The sequence below is a fragment of the Mesoplodon mirus genome (assembly GCF_964341445.2).
Source record: "Mesoplodon mirus genome assembly, chromosome: 11".
Taxonomy (NCBI): Eukaryota; Metazoa; Chordata; class Mammalia; order Artiodactyla; family Ziphiidae; genus Mesoplodon; species Mesoplodon mirus.
In genome coordinates, this window is record NC_138987.1 from 102,157,878 (window position 1) to 102,184,168 (window position 26,291).

Below are 26,291 nucleotides of genomic sequence, written 5' to 3' on the forward strand. Positions count from 1 at the left end.
CTACTAAGAAATATTTTTAGGAATCAGATCATGAATAAAACAATCAGAATTTGATTTTTTTGTTACAACAGTCAGTGTCACACTTAACTTTCCAGAAATTTTGACTACAGATTGCAGCTTTCCTCCCACCAGTATTTGTGAGAAATGTTCTTATAATCATGTGTTATACACAAGACATGTGTTTCTGGATTTTGTTAGCGATCTACACCACCTGATACATTCAGAAATCTGTTCTGTACTATCTCAGTTTCCCTGTGAGTCCCAACAATTAAAGTGCCTTAGTGGTGGGGCTGTAGTCATTTTAAGAAGCATATGTGTGCTTGTGCTACCCTCTGCTGGTGATTTTATTCTTTAGAGTCCTGTATCCAATACAGTATTTTTAAATTAAATAAAATTTTGTGAAATCTAGAAAGTAAAAGTAGTGAATATAATAAAACAGAAACAGACTTATAGAAACAGAGAACAAACTAGTGGTGACCAGCGGGGAGAGGGATGGGGTAGGGGCAAGATAGGGGATTAAGAGGTACAAACTATTACGTAAAATAAATAAACTATAGGAATATACTCTACAACACAGGGAATATAGCCAATATTTTATAATAACTATAAGTGGAGTATAATCTTTACAAATAGTGAATCATGGTGTTGTACATCTAAAACTATACCTCCGTTTTTCAAAGAATGATGAAAAACAAATGTAGACAATAAGGTATGTGTAGGAGGGGGGAAAAAGTAAAGATAAAGGGCAGCCCCTAAAACAAATCATTTTTAAAAAATAATAAATAAAATGTAAAGTTAGGTTCCTCAGTCACCCCTGACACACTTCAGCGGAGCAGGCGCTCGGGGCCCGGGGCTGTCTGGCTGGACAGCGACGGTACAGGACGTTTTCCTTCTCCCAGGAGGCTGTTCGGGGCAGTGCTGGGTTAGGTGGTTGAAAACAGACCAGAAAATCCAGAGACTGTCCTTAATGATTCAGGGAGACTTAACACTGTCGGGCTGATGAGCACATTTATATTTTATAATTTAGTTCCAGCATCCCTGTGAGGTGGCCATTATTAATAGCCCCGTTTTACAGGGAAGTTCAGTGACTTTTCTGAGGTCACATGGTAGATGGTGGCAAGCCTTGAATAGAGGTGGCCCGGCCTCAGAACCTGTGTTCTTCACCCCAGCCTGCTGTGAGGGCCACAACTCAATACACCTCGCCTGCAGTGCCACCCTCAGTGCCGTCCGGGAGGAAGCCCTTTTCTTGGCATTTACCTGTGGACACTGAACTTCTCCTTTCCTGTGTCCCCGCGTATCTGTCCTTCCCCTCTGCGCCAACACACATTCCTGGTAGTAAGTATGTGTCTGCCTTACAGGGGAGCACAACAATTTTGGACATTTCTTTGTTTTTTGGTTTTTGTTTTTTGCGGTACGCGGGCCTCTCACCGCTGTGGCCTCTCCCGTTGCGGAGCACAGGCTCCGGAAGCGCAGGCTCAGCGGCCATGGCTCACGGGCCCAGCCGCTCCGCGGCACGTGGGATCTTTCCAGACCGGGGCACGAGGGCACCCGTGTCCCCTGCATCGGCAGGCGGACTCTCAACCACTGCACCACCAGGGAAGCCCCATGCCTTTGTTTTAATTGGTGCCTCTTTTTCCTGTGTTTCAGTGAAAAGCAGGAAGAAAACTCCTTAGCATCTGAGCCGCAGACAAGAAATGGTAATGGCTTTTGTCGGGGTCAGAAGGGATTGCATGAACATGATTGACTTGTGTCCTTTTCCAGAGTCGAGTGCAGAGCGTTACGACTATTACAATAGCCTCTGACTAGCCTCCTCACCCTTCACACATCGTCTCCCTGTGCCCATCTCTCCCCCTGACGGATAGCTTGAGAGCAGGACCAGGTCTTTTCACTTGGGCGCCCTTACCCAGGCCCAGCAGAATAGACAACCAACATTGGAGTAAATGAGCAGCTTCTCCGAGAGCTTTCTTTTAATGTATTGGGTTGGCCAAAAAGTTTGCTCGGTTAGTGAATACGTTCAATAAAGTTCTTGGTGAAAATGAAAAATGTGTCTTATTTTTACTTAAAACTGAATGAACTTTTTGACCAACCCAGTAAAAGGCTTTACTGCATAAGGAAGTGTACTGGGTTCCTACCTAGACTTCAGTTCTGTAATCCAAATTGTATAAATTTGGGGAGAAATAGCAATTTAGAGTATCTCAGTGCAACAAGCAAGACTGCAAAAGCTCAATCAAAACCAATTTTGTAGAAAAGTAAATACATTGAGGCATTTCTAGTATATTAGAATCTATCATGAAGGTTACAATAGTTATTGCCTTTACGTATTCTTATCTTTTAGTTGTAAACAGTGATAGTAACAGGAAAATCAGAAGTACACAGCATCAACCTTAAATGGTAATGGGCCCCCCATTTTTCTGATTACCTGGCTTTGATCATAACCCAGGGTCCAACTGAAACTGAAGATAGAAAGAAACAGGTCTCATGGGATCTGTTTACTGAGCTACCCCTTTCTCTTCTAGGGTCCCAGGGGCCAGGCCAAGGCTCCTGGTGGCTCCTGTGCCAGACAGAAGAGGAGTGGAGACAGGTCACCGAGAGTTTCCGGGAGAGGACCTCCCTGCGAGAGCGGCAGCTCTACAAGCTCCTCAGCGAGGACTTCCTGCCCGAGATCTGCAGCATGATTGCCCAGAAGGTGTGCAGACAGGGTCCCTGTCCTCCGTGTGTGGCGTCAAGCTGCTCTGGTAAAGGGTTCCTTCATTAGAGGTTTGAGCACCCTCCACTCCACGTTCTCCTGCAGCTGGTCCAGCCTTCATCTTTCTTCATCTGGGGCATTAAGATGGGACCTCGTGCCCCCACTCTCCTTCACTGTGGGCCGTGTGATTTTTTTTTTTTTTTGCGGTACGCGGGCCTCTCACTGCTGTGGCCTCTGCCGCCGCGGGGCACAAGCTCCGGACGTGCAAGCTCATCGGCCATGGCTCACAGGCCCTGCCGCTCCGCGGCACGTGGGATCCTCCCGGATCGGGGCACGAACCCGTGTCCCCTGCATCGGCAGGCGGACCCTCAACCACTGCGCCACCAGGGCAGCCCGGGCCGTGTGATTTAATCCTCATGCCGCTACCCCGTCCTCACCGCTCTTCACCCTTGGGAGCCAGCTCTCCTTCTCCCCAGCATCCCCTGGGAACCACCCACTGAGCCCCAGGTGTGTCTCTATAGAGCACCCTGTGTGTACCTCTCCCTGTACATAGACTGCTGCCTTTTTTTTTTTTCTTTCCTTTTTAAAAAAGATCATCTTCTGGTCTGTCTCCCTCTAACAGCAGGCTCTGAAGGTGCTTTTCTTTGTGGCTCTAGTTCCGTCTCCCCCCGGCTGCCCCCTCTGACTGCAGGGCACCGAATCCTGGCTTCGTCCTGCACCCCGCCTGCCCCTGCCTGTTCCAGGGCTCTCAGAAGCCCCACTTGAGGGCCTTGTGTCTGTGAGCTCTCCCCTGCCTCTCCCAGGCGAGGGTGTCCCCCGCAGTGCGCTTCCCGACTTCATTTCATCAGGAGTTTGTCTAAGCAACTCTGGATCAGGGGCCATGTCTTCCCCATCATTGTAACCCCACTGGTGACCTCCTAGAACGCCCGTTCTGTGGTGGATGCCTGACAACCATCCAGTTTCCATAAATCTGATGCTTCTGATTCTTAATACTTGTTAATAGAAGACAAAAATGTGAGCACTGCCCCTGACATCTGAGGAGAAAGTGTTTTTAAACTCTTGCTGCAGCACCCCCAGGGAAGGACACAGTGACAGATACATTACTTGATTTGTCGTGACTCCAATGATATTTGTAACCATTGAGCAGGTTGGTGCTTTGGGGTGAACTGTAGAAAGTCACGGAATTGCATTTTCATGGGGGAGCATCTCCCCATCGACGTCCTTAATCCCGTTGACTATAATTACACTTGGATCTTGTCCTCCGCAGCACACTGTGACCATTTTTCCAGGACTTGAAATACGTAATCTAGTTTTCTTAAAGTAGCTATTTAATAGAGATGGTTTTATAACTTAAATAGCCTTGTATGATTAATGACAGCACCTTAAATCATCTGTAAGACGTTTACCTAATCTTAAACTTTCATTTATAATTTCTGTCTTTTTAACTGCAATATTCAACCTCAGACTTTTGAATAGTGTAACTAAGGGAAAAAACTTACAAGCATAAAATGGATGGTTTTGATACAGAAAATTTCAGGAGTTGATTCTTTGCAAGAGAAGAAAAAATTAAAATAAGGTAAACCTTAAATACAAATTTCAAGAACAGTGAAATTAGAAGCTGAAAAAGGAAATAATAGATTTGATATTTTGAAAGCTATACAGTGCTGTAAATTTGCAAGCCTTAGTGAAATGAGGTGTTGATTTCCCCCCAAAAAAATCCCAGAATCTAAATTATGCAACCAGAAACCTTAGCAGACCAGTAATTAGGGAAGAAGAGTTTTCACAAAAGCATCCCAGCAAAAGCTCCAGAATCATTTAGATTTATTCACAGGTAAAATTTTCTAAACCTTTACGAAAAGATAATTTCCAAACAGTTCAAAAATGAAGAAAGAAGTGGCTTGGCTATTGTGTCCATTGAGATATAGTTACCTTAGTGCCCCATTCCTGATGAATTTAAATACTCTCTTCATTCAGTAATATAAATGTCAAGGCTTTAAAAGTGCACTAACAAATAAAGACCGTTTCCTCATCAAAAGAATAATAACTCATAACCCATCGGGGTTAAGTGGCATGTGTGGTATGGGAATACTGTCTTGGAAGTCTTGTGTGTGTGACGTAAGAAAAGGGTAAGAGGCAGAATTTTAGAGCGTTTCGTCTGGGGGAATAGAATTGCACTTAACGAAGTCTGTTGCTTAGCGCTCACGGCAGTGCTGGCTCTCGACATCCTGCGTGGGCGTCACCTGGGCCGCACGCTAGACGCCGGATCCCGCCCTGCTCTTGTCCCAGCATGGCAGGATGGCTGGATGTGGTTCTGTTGCTCTGTGATTCATTCCTATGCCTGCTAAAGGTTAACAGTTACTGGCTGCGGCAGCAAAACAGGTGCTGCTGTGAATCTGACTATGCCTATGCAGGATTGATGAGAAAGAAGAAGATACAGAGCTGTGAGTACATGTATCTCTTCACATCTCGAGTAAGGATGCCAGACCTCTCTGTTTCTTGAAGGAAAGTTTAGATGTCAGTCGTCGCCAAGGTAAATTGAGGTTTGTTGTCGCCTTAGCTAAGTCCCAGCATAACAGAGCTCTCCTCCAGAATAACCGTTGAACGTAGATATTGCGGGTGGGGGCACTGCCTTGTCCTGGCACAGAGGCCAGACATCAGGAGCACCCTCAGGGGGTCTTCATTCGAGAGGCCACCCACGGGAAATGACAACCTGCGAGCTGGGCATCCTGCTGATGTTTTCACAGACCTTTGTGTGTCCACTGTTCTCGTTACTGCATTTACACAATTAAATATTATGAAACAAAATAAGGGCATAAAATTTTCTATAAAAAGTTTTTATTAAACAAAAACATTAAGGATGAGTTGCTCCTGAAAGGTTGACTGTCAAATAAGGATAAGATAGTAAGAGATGAAAGGAAAAAATTCATTACAGTCTTATGGTTTTGGTATTTGGATTGCAAGTATCATTAACATCTCACTTGCGATTATGAAAACAAAACTGGAAGGGCAGATAAAGGTTTAAGAGGGTGATTGTTAGGAGAGAATCTCCGGGAACCCCCTCAGTGGGCCTGCATTGTATGATTGGTGAATGGCAGTACATTTTTATACATTAAGTTAAAACACACACACTGTGTAGATTCTTCTTTGACAGTGACTGTGTGAACCTACCAGTACCCATCCAAGTTATGCTGGGGTCTGTTCTAGTAATAAACACACCTATGATCTGAATGTGAAGTGGAAATCCCATGCCAGTAAAACAGAATAGATACAGGGCAGCATGACAGGCGCAGAGCCACAGGGTCTGGGGGGCTGCGCGTCGTGAGCTTTCCTCTAGGACCCCCTGTAGGTGTGGCGCCGCCCGCTGCTAGCTGCCCGTTTGGATGAGCTTCCTGAAAGCTCTGAATTTCGATTTTCTTATTAGTAAGATGAAGGGCTGTAACTTCCCAGTTTCTGTGGGAAGGACCGTTGTCCAGCAGCTGGTCTAGTACTTAGTGAGGGATTGGCACTTGGTCCCTCCATTGTTTCTGACAGCTTGTAACTGGCGAGGAGTTTTTTTTTTTTTTTTTTTTTTTGCGGTTCGCGGGCCTCTCACTGTTGTGGCCTCTCCCGTTGCGGAGCACAGGCTCCGGACGCGCAGGCTCAGCGGCCATGGCTCACGGGCCCAGCCGCTCCGCGGCACGTGGGATCTTCCCGGACCGGGGCACGAGCCTGGTGGGCTGACTCATGGGGCGCGAGAGTCCTGTGGACTGTGAAATGACGAGAGAGCCAGAAGGTGAGGCCGCCGTGACCCCATGCAAGTGAAACTGCTACGGCAAGATGAAAGTCAAGGGGGTGTAGACCAGTGAAAGCGTTTTAGCTAAGGTTACGGACAGTGATAGTAAGGTGTGTCATACACATCAGGTCTTCGATAAGTCACATAGAAGATGGTTGTGAGGACAGGGACACCGCCGCGCACCTGCCTCACTCGGCAGAGGTGGAGGTGGCCCCCTGGCCCCTTTGCTGCTGGTCCCCTGAGAGAGCTCGTGGCCCGAGGGCTCTTCCCCTGGGCCTGAACTACCGAAGGAGTCGCTCATAGGCACATTTCAGGAACTGCTGCAGTAGCTTTTGGGGTAAAGGGGGTCATGCCCCCTTTGACAGTTGGGGTTTATCTCTACTGAGGCTGGTCATTCTCATAATGGAAAAGCTTTCTAGATCCCCCATCTCAGCAGGTCTCCTGCCGTTCTGTGGTTCGTTTCGGTTGCATAAACCACCACTTAGTGGCATTAGCGCCACTGAGCTTTTTCCATCCTTTGTTGCTTTACCTCGTTGATGCCACAAGTCTCAAGTTTTTCAGTTAAGTGGTGCCAGACCACACGTACAGGATGCTGATGTGACGACGCAGAGCCTACTCACCTCACCTGCACGGCCCTCGCTTACCATTTCTTAATACGAGGTTACGATGGTGAGGCTCTGGGGCTCAGTCCACAGAAATTCCAAAACTGACGTTGGCCTTCTTTGAAGTTCCCTGTGACGGCCGCTGCCAAGCCTCTGACATCATCTGGGGGTCTAACACCCCCAGGAAGCTCTGCGATCCTTCGTGGCTGAGCCTGTCGTCTCTCATCCTCCTACCTGTTCCAGCCTCACCGGCCACAGAACCGCCTCTAAAGGAGAGCTGCCCCCCTGCTGCTCAGAATCCACCTTTGAGAGCCCTTCCCGGCAACCCGAGGTGATGAAACTGGCTTTTCCTTGGTAATATGAAACAAAACTTGTTAAAAATGTTTACACCGTTCAGGGAGTTTGACACATGGTACCTCTGAGCTTTTTTGAGCGTTTTTAAGTGAATAAGCTGCGTGGGGCCTTGTAGAGCCGAGTTGTCATTTTTGCCGACTGGCCTGGGGTGCCCCGGGCCCTCGTTTAGGTAGAGCCTCACCTGGCCCTTCCAGGCCTCTCGACTGGTGGCAGTGGCAGCCACAGCAGCAGCTGAGGACACTCTCACCCGTCTTGTCCTCGCTCTTCCTCACTTGTAACTGTAGGGGAAGCGTCCACAGGGGACACGGGCAGGATTGCAGCCTGGGCGGAGGTCTGACCGCCTGTCCGTCAAGTCCACTGAGCAGTAGGTGAGTGTGTGAGAGCGAGCGGAGAGAAGGGTTGACGTGTTCAGAAAAGATGGTCCTGTTTTATCTTGTGTGCTCCTTCCATCCCAAATTCTTTATTTACGTTGATTTCATGTTTAAAACCTCAAGCCTTTATGGAGTATTCTTCTACGTAAGATGCATTTCTAGAAAGAGAAGGAGTTGTAAAAATAAGACATAAGTTGACTGTTTGGCTCCCCTAATCTCTGGGGATGATACTCACATCATTATTTACTGTAATACCGAGGAGAATGATGCGTTCTGTTACAGACACGTGTCATAGGAATGCAAGAGGCAAAGATGGAATGGACTGGGGCTGAGAGTGGGAGCAGCAGAACTGTGTCGCCTGAGCCCTGCAGGGTGGCTGAGGTTTTGACGGTGGCAGTGCGGGCGGAGGGTCAAGGCAAGCAGAAGTACAGAGGCAGGGTCGCGTGCAATGCAGTCGGAGAGTGTGTGTGCTGGGTCGTGGCTGGCGTGTAAGATGTGTTGTGACTCAGAGTGGCGGTTGGGTTGGAACAGTCAGACTTTGGAGTCCCCTGGCCGTCCCCTGCTTGTTTGTCCATGGGAGGCAGTGGTCGGAGGCTATGTCGTTCGGTCTTTGTTTCAGGAAGATGCATCTGTGGTCAGACCCCATCAGGAACGACTGCAAGGTGAGCAGGTAGCTGTAGGGTCCCTGCTCTGGGAGCGTGGGCCTAGAAGGGAGGGTGGCCTTTGGGGGGAGCGTTTCACTAGAGGATGATGGAGTGAAGGTCGGGTTGCAAGTGAGTAAAAGAGGAGTTACTGGTCAGAGTGGTATTTGTCCTCTTGAGAAGCCTGGCCGTGAAAGAAAACAAAGGAATAGTGAGGAAGTTCAGAGGAAGCAGCACTGAGGAGAGTTCTCGGCATTTCAGGTCCCGTTTCCTTAGTTGGAGCAGGATGTCCACGGGCTCTCGGTGCTCCCTGTGCGGTGGGGGCGCTCGCGTGTCCAGCAGGGGGGACGCGAACTGGGAGGGGCAGGGTAAGAGTTGAGACAGTGCTTGGTGAAGAGATGCTTCGGGGGGAGCAGTCCCCGGAGCCCCCTGTGTTTGGGAAGTTGTGTTCTGTGACGTTCAGCATCGCAGCTGTAGGAAGGGGCGAAGCTGCTGTTTGTATTTACTGAGACGTTAACAGTGGGCAGGTAGGGCGGGATGAGGCCCGGGGGGCCTGGACTGCGGGGGGGTGTCTGACGACAAGGGCTGGATGGGGGAGGGGTCGCGGGCAGGACTTAGGGGGCACCCCCTGCCTCCCCTGCTGCCCAGTTCCCAGACTCGCTCCACTTTTTAATGCCTTGTCTCCTTTTAGCATCCATCCCATTGGCTGTTCAAGCAGTTAGTGGTCAGAGCACGTTTCCCCTGGAGGCCGTGTCTGGCTGGCTTGTGACAGTGTGGACCCTCTGCGGCCTTGCGGTCGTTGGTGTGACTGCAAGATTGTGTGTTCAGGGACCGGGCCATTAACCGAGTACATCCTACCTTGATCCCCGAAAGGGGAAAAGCTCATTTAAAAATCTCTGTTTTTCCAGAATGTTTGGACTTATCTTCTGTGTCTTTTTTCTTCAGCTCGTAAGTATGTCTGTACCAGGAGGTAAACTGAGGCAGTCCTGTTCTGCCTGATTTGCAGGTCTCTCCAGCCCCTTCTTCCCTCGAGGCCCTGGTTGGAGGTGGCCTCAGTCAGGCTGTCCAGCCGTAGTTCTCAACTGGTTTTCTGCCTCGTTCCCCTTGATGGGCTCTCGCTGCCTTTGTATCTGGACAGTTAACCGCCTCCTTGAAAGCCTTCCCATTTTCTGCTCACTGCCCTGGACTGAGTCCTAAATGCCCTGGTTTACATCTGGTTGCAGAATAATCTGAATACAGATAGGCAGGTTCTTCACTGCTGCCAGCAAAAGCCTAGCTTCAGACACTCAAGTTTTAGGTTATTTGCAGCGTTGTTTGTTTGTATTCTGCTCTTTGGTCTTAGATACAAGTAACCATGGTATTGAAGAGAGTCTGGATGTCAGTTACAGAGCTGAACATTCTGGAGAAAGCCTTCAGTGTGGCATGAGTTTTGTGCTTTTGTTGAAACAGCAGAAAATCTTCAGGTCTTTAGTGGCTTATAGGCAGGGTTTCTGGTCACCCAGGAGTCCAATCTTAGTGCCTCTGAAAGTCTTTTAATTATGACTCCTGGGGAAATACACCAGTGAAGGGACACTGTCTCCCTGACCTCCTGGACTGTTGTTGTCAGGAGACTCTGGACATGCCATTGCCAGGGAGCTTGGGTCCCATGTGTGCTGGGGGTGGGTGGGGGGCATGGACGGGGAGTCCTGGGCTCAGCTTCAGCCAGATTCTATTTGTAATTGTTGAGAGGATTTCAAAGTGCCGTTTCTAATTAGCTTCTCATTGAAACCCTGTCCTGGTCCCACAGGCCTCTTCTCTGCACAGCATTAAACACAGCCCTGCCCCGTCTGCAGCTGACCCCTTCTAAAGAAAAAAAGTTGCAATGCAAAACAGTGTAAGATTTTTTTTTTTAAACTGCTAGTTTTTTGTCTGGTTTTTGTTGACTCGACTGTATGTACTTGTTCTTTAAACTACTGAAGTTTACAGTGTTGAACCGCCACAGGTGTCTACAGGTCGTAAGTCCCATCCACTGCTGACAAGTAGCACGGAAATGTAAAACAGACTCTTGGTGCACCACGTACATATTGTTTCCCGAATGTGTGTGATGCGATTTATATAAAATAGTAATTGTTCAGAATTCACATCAGGTGGGAACTGCTGAAATTATAACACGTTACGATGAAGGAGAAAGGGGCATGAGAAATTGTGAGGCGAAGAGGTATCTCACTAAGCAGAGGTGTTTTTATGCCAGCAGGCAACCCGGGGTGGGGGCTGTCTGGAGAAAGCAGTTGGGGACCAGGCAGGGATTGAAACCCCGGAGAAGGGCCACTGCGGGCGGGGGCGGTCAGATTCTGGACCTTCCTTCTTGCTCCTGGGCGCTCGGGGGCTTTGAGTTTTGTTGTTGTCAAGTTCTCCAAATCACAGCCTTTTTTTTTTTTTTTTTAAGATGTAATTGACTTACAACATTAGTTTTAGGTGTACAACATAATGATCTGGTATTTGTTCACACTGCAAAATAAATGATCACCAGTAGGTCTAGTTATCATCTATCACCTCACACGGTTACAGATTTGTTCTTATGATGAGAACCTGTAAAATCTACTCTCTTACTAGCTTTCGCATACACAATACAGTATTATTAACTACGGTCACCTATTTATTTTATAACTGGAAGTTTGTACCTTTTGACCACCTTTTTTTTAAAAATAGATCTTTATTGGAGTATAATTGCTTCATAATACTGTGTTAGTTTCTGTTGTACACCAAAGTGAATCAGCCATATGCATACATATGTCCCCATCTCCCCTCCCTCTTGAGCCTCCCTCCCATCCTCCCTATCCCACCCCTCTAGGTCATTGCAAAGCACCGAGCTGATCTCCCTGTGCTATGCGGCTGCTTCCTACTAGCTCACTATTTTACCTTCTGTAGTGTATATATGTCGATGCTACTCTCACTTCGTCCCAGCTTCCCCCTCCCACCCTATGTCCTCACGTCCATTCTCTGTCTTCCTCTTTATTCCTGCCCTGCAACTAGGTTCATCAGTACTTTTTTTTTTTTTTAGATTCCATATATATGTGTTAGCATATGGTATTTGTTTCTCTCTTTCTGACTTACTTCACTCTGTATGACAGACTCTAGGTCCATCCACCTCACTACAAATAACTTGATTTCATTTCTTTTTATGGTTGAGTAATATTCCATTGTATATATGTGCCACATCTTCTTTATCCATTCATCTGTCGATGGACACTTAGGTTGCTTCCATGTCCTGGCTGTTGTAAATAGAGCTGTAATGAACATTGTGGTACATGACTGTTTTTGAATTATGGTTTTCTCAGGGTATATGCCCAGTAGTGGAATTGCTGGGTCATATGGTAATTCTATTTTTAGTTTTTTAAGGAACCTCCATACCGTTTTCCATAGTGGTTGTTACCAACCTACATTCCCACCAACAGTGCAGGAGGGTTCCCTTTTCACCACACCCTTTCCAGCATTTACTAGATTTTTTGATAATGATTTCTAGATTTTTTGGTAATGGCCATTCTGACCCAGCGTGAGGAGATACCTCATTGTAGTTTTGATTTACATTTCTCTAATAATTAGTGATGTTGTGCATCTTTTCATGTGCCTTTTGGCCATCTGTCGTCCTTGGAGAAATGTCTATTTAGGTCTTCCACCCAGTTTTTAATTGGATTGTTTGTTTTTTTGATATTGAGCTCCATGAGCTGTTTGTATATTTTGGAGATTAATCCTTTGTCAGTTGTTTCATTTGCAAATATTTTCTCCCGTTCTGAGGGTTGTCTTTTTGTCTTGTTTGTGGTTTACTTTGCTGTGCAAAGGCTTTTAAGTTTAAGTCCCATTTGTTTATTTTTGTTTTTATTTCCATTACTCTAGGAGGTGGGTCAAAAAAGATCTTGCTGTGGTTTATGTCAAAGAGTGTTTTTCCTATGTTTTCCTCTAAGAGTTTTATAGTGTCTGGTCTTACATTTGGGTCTTTAATCCTTTTGGTGTGAGTTCAGTTTTTTTAGATTCCACATACAAGTGAGGTCATACAGTATTTGTCTGTCTCTGACTTGTTTCACTTAACATAATGCCCTCAAGTCATCCATGTTGTCACAAATGGCAGCATTTCCTGCGTTTTGTGACTGAGTAATATTCCATTGTATATGCACCACCTCTTCTTCATCCGTGGACACTTAGGTGTGTCCCTGTCTTGGCTATTGTGAATAATGCTGCAATGCACAAATAAGTCCATATACATTTTCAAATTAGTGCTTTTACTTTCTTTGGAAAGATACGCAGGAGTGGAATTACTGGGTCATGTGATAATTCTATTTTTTATTTCTTGAGGAACCTCCATACTCTTTTCCATAGTGGCTGCACCAATTTACATTCCCACCAACTGTGCACAAGGGTTCCCTTTTCTCCACACCCTCAGCAACACTTACCACCTCCTGTCATTTTGATGATGGCCATCATGGCCGTTCTACCAGGTGTGAGGTTTTGATTTGCATTTCTCTGATGATTAGTGATGTTGAGCATCTTTTCATGTGTCTGTTGGCCATCTGTATGTCCTCCTTGGAAAAATGTCTGTTCAGATCCTCTGCCGATTTTTTAATGGGATTTTTTGTTTGCTATTATAACAGTTTGCTTTTTTAAGATGCTGTAAATTCAGGTTATTCAATTATTACATCTTATGTGCTTAGTATAAATATTAATGTATTTAAAAAAGAACTAACTAGACAACAAATTGTATGATCCCATTTATGTGAAATGTCCAAAATAAGGAAATCCATAGAAAGAACAGCTTGGTGGTCTCCAGGGCCTGGGGAGTGGAGGATGCAGAGTGACTGCCTGTTGGGTGCGGAGCTTTCTTTCAGGTGGTGAACTGTTCTGTGACTTAACACAGATGGTGGTCGCACGCGTTGTGAATATCCTGAATGCCTCTTTAAGGTTATGCACCTTAAAATTGTTCATTTCCTGTGAATTTCACTTCAGTATCTTTGCATGTATTTCTGAGGGATTCAGAGTCTCTGATTTAGCAGCAGTCCTTGGCATTTATGATTTTCTAAGTTTTAAAATTCCTGCTTCAATATATAAAAGATAACTAATAAGAACCTCCTGTACAGCACAGGGAACTCTATTTGGTGCTGTGTAATGATCTATATGGGAATGGAGTCTAGAAGGGTGTGGACATGTGTATGGCTGATTCACTTGGCTGTACAGTAGAAACTAATACAACGTTGTAAACCAACTATGCTCCAATAAAAAAATTAATTAAAAAATTCCTGCTGCATTGTTATCGAAATATCTTAAGCTATTTAAAATCAGTTTTAATACCTCACCATAAAATCTGTAAGTGATCATAGCCTGTTGGTACTTTAACCTTTGAATTTTAGACTTTTAATAGGGATCACATGGTAGTGGGGGTAAGAAGTTAATAAAAATTGGGTCGTTTTAGAGCATGTAATACTAGGTGATTTCCCCAGCTTATTTGGGAAGGGGCTGTTCTGTGTCCGAAAGAATTTACACGCTCTTACAGAAAACTCACGTAAAAAGTGCAGGAGACGTGGTAACAGTTTCCCTACTTACAGTTTCATGTGTTTGCTTCAGGCCCTTTCTCTGTGCGTTTATTACAAACCTGGGATCACACTGACTGTTGCCTTGTGACCTGTGTTTTTCATTTAACATCAAGGTGCCTTTTCATACTTCATTAAATATTCCTCAGAAAAAACAATTTTTAATGATTGCATAGTTATTATGTAATTTTACCTATTTTTAAACATTTAGGATATTTACAGTTTTTCACTGTTTTAAATGTTGACTTTAATGTACTCAGAAATATTTTGCTTCGCTGTCTCACTTTTAAGATAAAGTCACAGCAGTGTAATTACTCTGTTCAGGGTTCCTGATATGTGTGTCCATCTTGTCCTCCAGAAGACCTGTGTCCCCAGCTCATTGAGGGCGTCCATGTTACCATGTCTTTGCAGATGTGTTACTTTTTTCATCTTTTACAGTTTTGTAAGTGAAGAGGCTGCTTTGCTTTTCCTTATGATCATGGATGTGTTTTATCTACTTCTGTGAATTTTGTATTCATGTTTCATTTTTTTGGTGGGGGCTACTGTTAACTGCTTTGTAAGACATCTTCCCACATTAAGAATAGTACGTCGTTGTCTTTGTTGAAAAAATTGTGTCGATATTCTTAGGATGTACGTAATTACCTATCTTCCCCTTTTCCCCTCCTTCCGTTGTCTTCACGCGTGCAGTGCCTCTCTTGTTTGCTGACCAGGTGACTCTTTGGTGACCAGTCCTTGGGCTGTGTCCTCAGTCCTCACTGAGATGCTGATCCTCTCTAGTATGTCTTTGTTCTGGCTGAAGGGAGAGCACTTCTCATGCCGTCCTTTGTTAGGCAGGGGCAGGACACACACATTGCTGTCATCATTGTATGCAGTAAATAACTAGTGGTTATTATATGTGCTTGTTTTTCTCTGCTTTTTCATTGGGTCTGAAGTGTAGAAAGCAGTGCACTTTTCTTTGAATGAAATAATTCGTTTGGCGAGGCTTGTGTTCCTCTATACCCTGCCTTTCTGCCACCCTATCAGTTGACGTCTTAGGGGCGTCTGCTTGGAATCACTGTACAGCTGAAAAGAGTAAAGGCGCATTTTTCTGGTTTGCTTTTGCTTTGTTAACAGTAGCTCCACTATAACTTCTCAACTAGGTAAAGATGTTGCCCCAAAGTTGGAATAATTAGGGACCTGTGGAGCTGGGGGCAGTGCAAGGGAAGGTGCTTCCCCAGCCTTAGGAGGCTTGTCTGTGTGCAATGCCAGCGGCAGCCCAGTGTCACAAAGGACATCTAGCTCGTGTACACTGCCCACTCTAGTTACAGGAGAAAGATTTTAGGGGACTTTGTTTAATTCTGTTTGGGTGGCTGACTACCGTGTCACGTGTGCAGTAATAATGGTTAACATTTTTTTCATTTTCATCTCTCTTCTCTTACTCAGTTCATATTTTTACCTTGTCAAGTAGCCACCTTTTTTAAAGTCAGGCTCAGAATTTGAACAGTAAAACCTTTGACTTTCAGAAGGTCTACTATCTAGGCAAGACCGCTTTCCTAATTATGAGTCAAATGACAATCGAAACAAGTTTTAAGGACCATAAAAAAAAAAAGTAGAAAATTTCAACGAGAGTGGTTTCAGTGTTTTATGACTTTGTATAGATGGCAGTCGGCTGTCATCTTTTTTTTCCCCCACGTTAAGACCACTTGTGTAATCTCCACAGAATACAGATATCTAGCATAGAAGATTCTTATTAGGTCTTCTTCCTACTGAAAAGATCTGTTAAGAAAAAGTCATATTCCTGATTTCGTTTTACCTAACGTGGGATAATCATTATCTTTTCTGTAAGGGTAACTGGCATTTTCCCTTTGTAGACACCTGATTCATTTTTCTGTGTCTGTGCAACTTACAGGTGTTCTCTGTTGCAGGCAACAATTATTACCTCTTCAATTTTAAAAAAGAAAAAGTTCTACCTTACACATCAGCACAGAAGTCAAGGGAAGAAATGGAAAATAACGATTTCAGTCCTAGTTTGAGTGTTCTGGGCTACAGAATGGCTCAGAACTAGCTATGTTGGAAATGTCCAGAGTAAAACTTTCAGAAATTATGATGGTAATGGTCCTGTTTTCCTTTTCTTTCCTTAAATTTTTAGGCCATCGCATTCGCACTAACCACCGGAAATCATTATCTTTTAATGCTGTTTGGGTTGAAAGACAAGGGGAACGCTCGCCAGTCTGAGGGACGCAGTGCATGTCTGTGCTGCCACCTTCATCTCTTTTCTGTATCTTAAGGCAAAATGGTGGCCCTTCCCACCGAACCCTCCATTTTATTTACTGTTCGATTAGTAAAGAAAAGTACAAAAGTTAGGAGTTCCGAAGGCGTGCACATTATTGAAATGGTGCTAGCTTATCCTTCTCATAGTTATTTAGATGAAGGTGCTTTTTTTTGCGGGGGTGGGGGTACGCGGGCCTCTCACTGTTGTGGCCTCTCCCGTTGCGGAGCACAGGCTCCGGATGCACATGCCCAGCGGCCATGGCTCACGGGCCCAGCCGCTCCGCGGCATGTGGGATCTTCCCGGACAGGGGCACGAACCCATGTCCCCTGCATCGGCAGGTGGACTCTCATCCACTGCGCCACCAGGGAAGCCCGAAGATGCTTTTTAAGTTACCACTTTTATCAAAGATTAAATCTAAGAGTGGTGTCTCCTCTCTGCTCCGGTCTGCTCTCCAGATTATCTCCCAAAGACTACAAATTAGGTCAGTCATCGGGCCCAAGCCTTTACCTGTTCTGATCCCCACTGTGTCTTAATGTGAGTGTGTGTCTGCATCCATTCATTGATTGTACAGATGAGAAGATGAACTTGTAGCTAGGTTGTAAGCCACCCAGCTGTCTGACACTATATGCTGAATAGAAAACGTGGAATCTTTACTCAAGGACGTGGTGTTGCTTTATTGTGTGTTGACTGAACTTCTTGGCCCCTCGCAGGAGACCCCTGTGCTCAGCAGGATAGAAAAACAGAAGCGCAGGGAGGAGGAGGAGGAGCGCCAGATCCTCCTGGCGGTGCAGAAGAAGGAGCAGGAGCAGCTGCTGAAGGAGGAGAGGAAACGGGAGCTGGAGGAAAGGGTCAAGGCCGTGGAAGGTAGGAGGGCTCTGCCCAGGGCTCCGGCAGCGGGGCTGTCCGGGTTGAGGGGGGGGTGTCCTGGGAGCCCTGCCGTCTGGCTGGCTCGGGGCCAGCCCCGCAGTGCCCTTGCCGTCCTGGGGTCCTTCCATCCCTGCCTTCACTCTCGGCTCCGCCACAGTCCCGTGTGGAATTGAAAAAAGGTGACTCTCACAGAAATAACCTTACACACAGAGGAGATGTACTTAAGAAAAGCCTCGCCCTGCCCCGGAGTGCGCGGGCGTGCGGGGTTTCTAACCTTTGTACTTAAGGCACATATGTTAGATGCAGTGGTGTTTATAAGCTGAACTTGATAAATCACTGGATAGCAGAGCATTTTGGCTTTCTTAAATATAGACCAGTATTTTAAGTAAATGTATTGAACTTTTTATTTATTTTTAAAATTTATTTATTTTTGGCTACGTTGGGTCTTCGTTGCTGTGCGTGGGCTTTCTCTAGTTGTGATGAGCAGGGGCTACTCTTTATTGTGGTGGGCGGGCTTCTCATTGCGGTGGCTTCTCTTGTTGCGGAGCACAGGCTGTGGGTGCATGGGCTTCAGTAGTTGTGGCATGTGGGCTCAGAAGTTGTGGCACACGGGCTTAGTTGCTCCAAGGCATGTGGGGTCTTCCCGGTCCAGGGCTTGTATCCGTGTCCCTTGCATTGGCAGGCGGGTTCTTCCCACCAGGGAAGTCCAATTGAACTTTTTAAAAGTTTAAATAAAATAGCATAACACAGATTTGGCTCCCCCCGCCCCGGCCCCCAGCCACACTGCATGGCTTGTAGGATCTTAGTTCACTGACCTGGGATCAAACCTGGGCCCTGGCAGTGGAAGTGCCGAGTCCTAACCACTGGACCACTGGGAAAGTCCCAGATTTGGCTTTTTAATGCAGTGTTAACATGCAAATTTTAAACACATTTTGGCTGTAAAATTTAAAGGATTCTGGCCTTATCATGTGATTTCGCCTCTCATTCCTAGGGTATTGCCTTCTGATTCTTTTCTTTTTTATTTTATTTGTTTATTCATTTTTGGCCGCATTGTATCTTCGTTGCTGTGCGCGGGCTTTCTCTAGTTGTGGCGAAAAGGGGCTACTCTTTGTTGCGGTGCCTGGGCTTCGCATTTTGGTGGCTTCTCTTGTTGAGGAACACGGGGTCTAGGTGCGTGGGCTTCGGTAGTTGTGGCTCGTGGGCTCTAGAGTGCAGGCTCAGTAGTTGTGGTGCACGGGCTTAGTTGCTCCGCAGCATGTGGGATCTTCCTGGACCAGGGCTCGAACCCGTGTCCCCTACATTACCAGGCGGATTCTTAACCACTGTGCCACCAGGGAAGCCCTGCCTTCTGATTCTTAGTAGGCTAATCCTATTCTGACCTTGATCGTTTCTTCATTCTAGAACGCTTAGTGCATTTAATCTACTAATGTAGCCTGTGCCACATTTGGTGGTATATCATAGGTTGAGATTTTGCATAATTTATTTCCAGTGCTAGATTTAAATTCCTCAAAATAGTAACTATGCTTTTATTTCTTTATATTTTTCAATAGAGTTCGGTAATTTTCAGTGGAATTCTTATTAGGTATCATTGTCATTTGACTTTTTTCTAAGTTGAAGTATGATTGGCGTATACCATTCCCTTATTTTCAGGAATAAACACAATTTGACATTTATGTACATTGCAAAATTATCACCACAATAAGTTAAGAATTTGATTTCTTTTAATGAGAGTAGCTTTCACATACACAGTCCAGTGTTACGGACTGTGGTCACCACAGTGTACATCACATCCCCAGGACTGACTTGTTTTGTCACTGGTAGTTTGCACCTCTTGACACCGTCTCCCATTTCGCCCACCCTGGCTCCCCTTCTTTGTGTTCTTTGTATCTGCGAGTTTGGTTTCGTTCTGTTTTGTTTTGGAGGTAGATAACGGTAATGGTTGTACAACACCGTGAATGTACCTAATGCTACTGAATCATACACTTAAAATGGTTAAAAAGGTACATTTTTATATTTCTCACTAAAATTTTTAAAAAGCAAAAAGAAAAGGAAAAGGCCAAATAAATATACTGCTATTTATTAGGATTGTCTTTGTATAAAAAGGATGTTACAAGACTGGATTCTGACTAATACTCATGCTAAGTGAAATGAGCCCATATGGAAGGGGACATTGAGACTTCCTTGTTCTCAGTGTGGTTGATGCGAAACCTAAAAATTCTTCTTGCCTCAATTATGTGGAGATTCTATTTGTTATTCGATATAATACTTGGTCTGATATTGTGTAAATACCCTTTTTAAGAACATTTTTGAAATCATAACCAAGTAAGGAAAATTATCAGAAGCTGCTTTTAGGGGGATTAAAAACAGCGGTAAGTTAGTGAAACAGACTGTCAGATCGAATTGTGGGTGTGGAGCAGTCCGTCTGGGGAATCTCTGACCCGGGCAGGATGACCATGGACAAACCCGTGCTGAAGAGGAGTGGACGTGAGGAAGCACCGCTGTGAGCAGTGGGTTGGCGGGTGCCGCAGGCAAAGTAGAAACATATTTAGCATTACCAGGTATAAAAAAGAAGAAATTGGAAACATCAGGAAGAAATAACCTTGAGGAAAGTACAGGCAGATTCAAAGGAAACAAATATTGAAAGAACTTCTAGAAATGTAAATATGGTAATTGGAATAATAACTTGATAACTGGGCTCTAACGCTTAGTTAGACCTGAGGAGAGAATCACACTGGAAGGGCTGCGTGGGGCTTGTGCAGAACGCATCACGGAGATAAAGAGGGTGGACGTGGCAGGAGAAGTCGCCTCTGGTCCATCGTTCAGTGTGCGGTCACAGAGATGCTTCAGTGGAGAATTTCACGTGGGTCTTTGTTTTAATGCAAGTTAGAGAAATACAAAAGCTGAAAGGGTCTGAGGCAGGGGAATAAAGAGAAGGGTTGGGGTCATCAGACCCGCAGGTGAGGAGGGGCTCGCAAGCTGGACCTTAGTCTCAGGGCAGGTGCCAGCCCGGTTCTGGGACTGCCAGCTGTGCCTTCCCAATGATGGACGTCTTCCTAAGGAGGGACAAGCTGGCGGGCTGTTGAAGAGCACCCAGGGGGGAAGAAATCCATCCCCCCCACTCCCCGCCGTCTCCCGTCCCCTCCAGTGCTCCCTGTGGCGGAATATCAAGCCTGCAGAGAGTGGGGAAACCGCTTGATAATTGACTCACGGGTCACAGTCTGGAGCTCCAGGGTGTGTCTGTCCACGGCTGTGAGATGGAAGGGTCAGGTGATGGGGCAGAGGAGATACTGGATAGGACTGGTGGAGAGATGAGAGATGAACTGGACAGAACACAGACCCGGGGGCCACAGCATGGGGCACACGGCCCATTGCCAGGTGGGAAAAGAGGATGTTCTGTACAGAGAGAGCAGACTTCTCGGGAGCAGCAGGTAGGGTTCAGGAGGAAATGGGATTGGATTTTGTTTTAGTTTCCTAGGGCTTCCATAACAAATTACCACAACTAGGTGGTTTAAAACAGCAGAAAGTAAGTGTCTCACAGCTCTAGAGGCTGGAAGTCTGAAATCTGGGTGTTAGTGAGACTCTGGGGTCACACCCTCCTGTGCCTCTTCCAGCTTCTGATGGCTCCTGTGTTCTTTTCTGGTTTCCTCTGAAAACATAGAAGGGAACTTCCTTAACCAATATCTATTTTCTTAAATGTAAGCAAACATTCTACTTAATAGGGAAACATCAGAAGGATTCCCTTTTTCTTTTTTTTAAAATTTTATTTATTTTATACAGCAGGTTCTTCACCCCCAGGGCATAGCAAAAGACTATAGACCAGGAGCTCAGTCTTTCTGGTGGAGACTTATTAGCTGATCACCATGGCTGCGGCCTGAGGGGTAGGTTTGTAATTAAGCCTGCTTCTAGGGGCCCCCGAATCCTTTACAGAGATGTCAGAGGGCGGGCCCTCCAGAGCCCAGGTTTCTTGGAGGGAGGCTTTACGTGCATCTGACACCCATGGTTCACCCCTTGAATGCCTGGCTCTGGTGGCCAAAGGGGCTTGTATTCCTGGGTCCCACGGGACTGTGGTGAGCGGAGGGCCGGTTTGGGACAGGCTGGCACACTCTATGCTCTCATGTGATGGAGGCCACCCTGCTTGTCCTGGAGCTTCAGCCTGAGGGGCAGGCTTAGATTGGGCGTGCAGAGCTGCTCTCATAGGTTGGAGGCTGTGGGTGCCTGCCGTCTCCCACTTTCCCCAAGATCGGCCCCCAGAAGAGAGTTTATACACTTGTCTGTGACTGCCACTCAGGGGTCACTGCAGGTCCCTGGCTCTGGTGGCCAGTGGGACTCAGGCTTGCAGTTGCTCACAGCCCTTTATGTTTGTGAACTTTAGAGGAAAGTGTCCAGTCAGTCTGAATCTGGGTGCTGAGACCCTCCCCTTTGGGACACTGACAAGTCTTGGCACACCCTCAACTACTGGGAGCCACTAAAATACATCAGGCTGCCTGGACAAGCACAGCGGTTTGAGAGACCACGAGCTGGGAAGAGCTGAACAAAAAGGCTCATCTCCTACATGAGGCCCCACCTTCAAGACTGGGAGAGGCAGTTGTTTCCTTTTCTGCCCAGAAGTCAACACAGAGTCCAGCAAAATGAAGAAACAGAGGAATATGTTCCAAATGAAAGAACAGATTACAACCTCAGAAAAAAGCCTTAATGAGACAGAACTAATTTACTTGATAAAGAGCTAAAGTAATGGTCATAAAGATGCTCACCAAACTGGGGAAGAGAATGCATGAACACGTGAGAACTTCAACAGAGAAGGAAAGTATTTAAAAGTGCCAAAGAGAAGTCTCAGAGCTGAAGAATACAATAACCAAAATGAGGGGTTCAGGCAGAGACTCGATGGTTGAAAACTTCCTGTCCTTTGGGAAGGAAACAGACATCCAAGAACTCAAAGAGACCCACACCAAGGCACATTATAGCTCAGTTGTCCAAAGTTAAAGACAAGGAGAGAAAAACAACTTGTCACATACAAAGGAAACCCCACCCTCTTTCCCCATAAGAAGGTGAACAGATTTTTCAGCAAAACTTTGTAGGCGTGATATAGTCAAAGTGGTGAAGGAAAAACTTATAACCAAGAATTCTCTCCCTGGTAAAGACATCGTTCAGATTAGAGACATTAAGAGCTTTGCATTTAAGCAAAAGTGTAGGAGTTCATCACCACTTGTAAGAAATGTTGAAAGAACTTTGTTAAATTAAAAAGAAAGGGCACTTATTAGTAACAGGGACATATGAAAGGATAAATCTCACTGGAAAAGTAAATACATAATAAAGGTGGTGGATTAATTGCCTATAAAGCTAGTATGAAGGTTAAAAGACAAGTAGTAACAATATGATTATAATAATTAAAGGGTAAACAAGATAAAAAGATGTGAAACATGACATCAAAAGTATAAAACATGGGAGTGGGGAGTAAAAATGATGAGCTTAGAATGGGGTTGAATTTAAGTTGTTACAACTTAAAATAGACTGTTGTAGATGTAAATTATTATATGTAAGCTTCATGGTAACCACAACACAAAAACCTACAGTAAATACATGATAAAGAGAAATGAGTATAAGCATATCACTAAAAAAAGTTACCAAACCACAAAGGAAGGGAGCAAGAGAAGAAAGAAACAAACTACAAAAGCAGCCAGAAAGCAGCAGAATGGCGATAAGTACATACCTACCAATAGTTACTTTAAATGTAAATGGACTAAATTCTCCTATCAAAAGACACAGAGTGGCTGAATGGATAAAGAAAAAACAAGACCCATCTATGTGCTGCCTACAAGAAACTCACTTTAAATGTAAGGACATACACAGACTAAAGTGAAGTGATGGAAAAAGATACCTATGCAAATGGAAACCACAAGAAAATCTGGAGTAGCTGTCCATATATAAGACAGAATAAACTTCAAAATGAAGACTGTAGGGCTTCCCTGGTGGCGCACTGGTTGAGAGTCCGCCTGCCGATGCAGGGGAAATGGGTTCGTGCCCTGGTCTGGGAAGATCCCACATGCCGCGGAGCAGCTGGGCCCGTGAGCCATGGCCGCTGGGCCTGTGCATCCGGAGCCTGTGCTCCGCAACGGGAGAGGCCACAACAGTGAGAGGCCCACATACCGCAAAAAAAAAAAAAAAAAAAAAGAAGACTGTAGTAAGAGATAGAGAGGGGCTTTACATAATGAAAAAGGGGTCAGTCTTCAAGAAGATACAACATTTGTCAATATTTGTACACCCAGCAGAGGAGTATGTAAATATATAAAGCAAATATTAACAGACTTGTAGGGAGAGATAGACAGCAAAACAATAATAGTGGGGGACTTTAATACCCCACTGACATCAATGGACAGATTATCTAGACAGAAAATCAATAAGGAAACACAAACCTTAAGTTATATGTTAGACCAGATAGACATGGACTTAACAGATATTTGCAGAACATTCCATTTCGAAGCAACAGGATCCACATTCTTTTCAAGTGCACGTGGAAAATTTTCCAAGATAGATGAAACATTAGGCCACCAAATAATCTTAATACATTTAATAGGATCGAAATATTTTCCATGCACACTGGTATGAAACTCGAAATTAATAACATGAAGAAAACTCACAACATCGGGAGATTAAATTCACAAACATGGGGAGATTAAACAGTGTGCTCCTGAACAACCAATGGGTAAAAGAATATCCAAAAGAGAATCAAAATACCTTAAGACAAAAATGAAAATGTAAGATACCAAAAATTATGCGGCAAAAACAGTTCTAAGAAGAATGTTTTGATAAATGCCTACCTCAAGAAAAAAGTAAAGTCTCAAATACACAAACCAACTTCACACCTCAAGGAACCAGTTAAAGAAGAACATAAAAAGCCCACAGTTAGAAGGAAGGAAATAAAGATCATGGCAAAAATAAATGAAACGGAAACTAAAAAGAATTAGAAAAGATCAGTGAAACCAAGAGGTGATTCTTTGAAAAGATGAACAAAACTGACAGACCTTTAGCTAGACTCACAAGAAAAAAGAGGACTCCAATAAATAAAATCAGAAGTGAACACTAGATACTACAGCTGGTGCCAGAGAGATACAAAGGATCATATGAGACTACTGAGAACAGTTAACATTGCCAACAAACTGGACAACCTGGAAGAAATGGATAAATTCCTAGAAACATACAACTTACCAAGACTGAATCATGATGAAATAGAAAATCATAACAGATTAATTACTAGTAAGGAGATTGAATTAGTCATCAAGAAAACCTTCCTACAAACAAAAGTCCAGGACCAGTCCAGGAATATACAATGCAGAAATGACAGTCTCTTCAATAAATGGTTTTGGAAAAACTGGACCACTGGGGCTTCCCTGGTGATGCAGTGGTTAAGAATCTGCCTTGCAACACAGGGAACACAGGATCGATCCCTGGTCAGGGAATTCTAGATCCCACATGCCTGCTGCAACTGAGAGTTCACATGCCACAACTAAGGAGCCCACTGGCTGCAACTAAGACCTGGTGCAACCAAAAATAAAAAATAAAAAAATTGGACCACTGCTTCACCCCATACACAAAAATTAACTCAAAATGACATACAGACTTGAATGTAACACCTGAAACCATAAAACTCCTGGAAGAAAACATAGGCAGTAAGCTCCTTGACATCTGTCTTGGCGATGGTTTTTTGGATCTTACTACAAAGGCAAAAGCCACAAAAGCAGAAAGAAACAAGTGGGCCTACAGCAAACGAAATAGCTTCTGCACAGCAAAGGAAACTATACACAATGAAAAGACAACCTACTGATTGGGGGAAGATATTTGCAAATCATATACCTAATAAAGTCTTAATACCCAAAACAGGTAAAGAACTTACACAAGTCAATAGCAAAAAAACCCCCAAAAAACAAAGAAAACCACCAAACCCCAAACAATTCGATTAAAAAATGGAGGACCTTGGGACTTCCCTTGTGGCGCAGCGGTTATGAATCCACCTGCCAATGCAGGGGACACGAGTTTGATCCCTGGTCCGGGAAGATCCCACTTGCCACGGAACAAGTAAGCCCATGCGCCACAACTATTGAGCCTGTGTTCTAGAGCCCACGAGCCACAACTACTGAGGCCACGTGCCACAACTACCGAAGCCCATGTGCCTAGAGCCTGTGCTCTGCAACAAGAGAAACCATGGCAATGAGAAGTCCGTGCACCACAACGAAGAGTAGCCCCTGCTCACCGCAACTAGAGAAAGCCCGTGTGCAGCAACGAAGACCCAACGCAGCCAATAAATAAACAAACAAATTTATTTTTTAAAAAAAGGAGGACCTGAATAGGCATTTTTCCCAAGAAGACATAGAAAAGATGCTCAATGTCAAATCAAAACCACAATGAGATACCACATCATACCTGTCAGAATGGCTAGTATCAAAAAGACAAGAGATAACCAGTGTTGGCGAGGATGTGGATTAGAGCAAAACCTCATGCACTGTTGGTGGGAATGTAAGTTGGTGCAGCCACTATGGAGATGTCTCAAAAAACGAAAAATAGAACTACCATATGATCCAGGAATTCCATTTCTGGGTATTTATCTGAAGAAAACAAAAACTAATTATAATAAAAGATACATGTACACCCATGTTCATAGCAAGATGTATAATAGTCAAGATATGGAAGCCACCTAAGTGCCCATCACTAGATGGATAAAGAAGGGTTGGTGCACACACAATGGAGTAATGTTTAGCAATTAAAAAAAAAGCATGAAATCCTGCCATCTGCCACAACATGAGTGGGCCTAGAGGGCATTATGCTAAGAGAAATAAGTCAGAGAAAGACAAGCACAGTATGAGCCCTTTTATATGTGTAATCTCTAAAGAAAAAAGCTCATTAGATAGAACAGATTGTTGGTCACGGGAGGCAGAGTGTTGGTGGGGAATTGAGAGAACTGGGTTATGTTGGTCTGTCTGTTTAGTTTAAATGAATAGAATAAAAGTTTTAAACAGTAACTGGTAAAAATCGAAGGATGAAACATTTTGTTTCCTCTTTATGTTTTATTTTGAATATGAAAATAATTGATGAGAAAAGAAGAATTCGGTCAATAAATGTAGCAGAAATACTAGTATTAGAGTAACAAGTAATGAAACAGTGGATCTAGACAAAGCTTTCCTCAACCAAGCTTCCAGG

At 44.7% G+C, this 26,291-nt stretch overlaps 1 protein-coding gene across 2 annotated transcripts in view; it reads left to right on the top strand.

The window, feature by feature from the left end:
* CECR2 (CECR2 histone acetyl-lysine reader) overlaps nt 1–26,291 on the top strand; it is a gene marked incomplete at its 5' end in the record, with an annotated part of 152,451 nt that overhangs the window by 104,226 nt on the left and 21,934 nt on the right. For both annotated transcript variants that reach the window (XM_082635952.1, XM_082635953.1), the window contains 3 exons: nt 1,648–1,697; nt 2,517–2,686; nt 16,946–17,099. In XM_082635952.1, the coding sequence (XP_082492078.1) occupies nt 1,648–1,697; nt 2,517–2,686; nt 16,946–17,099 (374 nt within the window). The remainder of the gene's footprint in view (nt 1–1,647; nt 1,698–2,516; nt 2,687–16,945; nt 17,100–26,291) is intronic.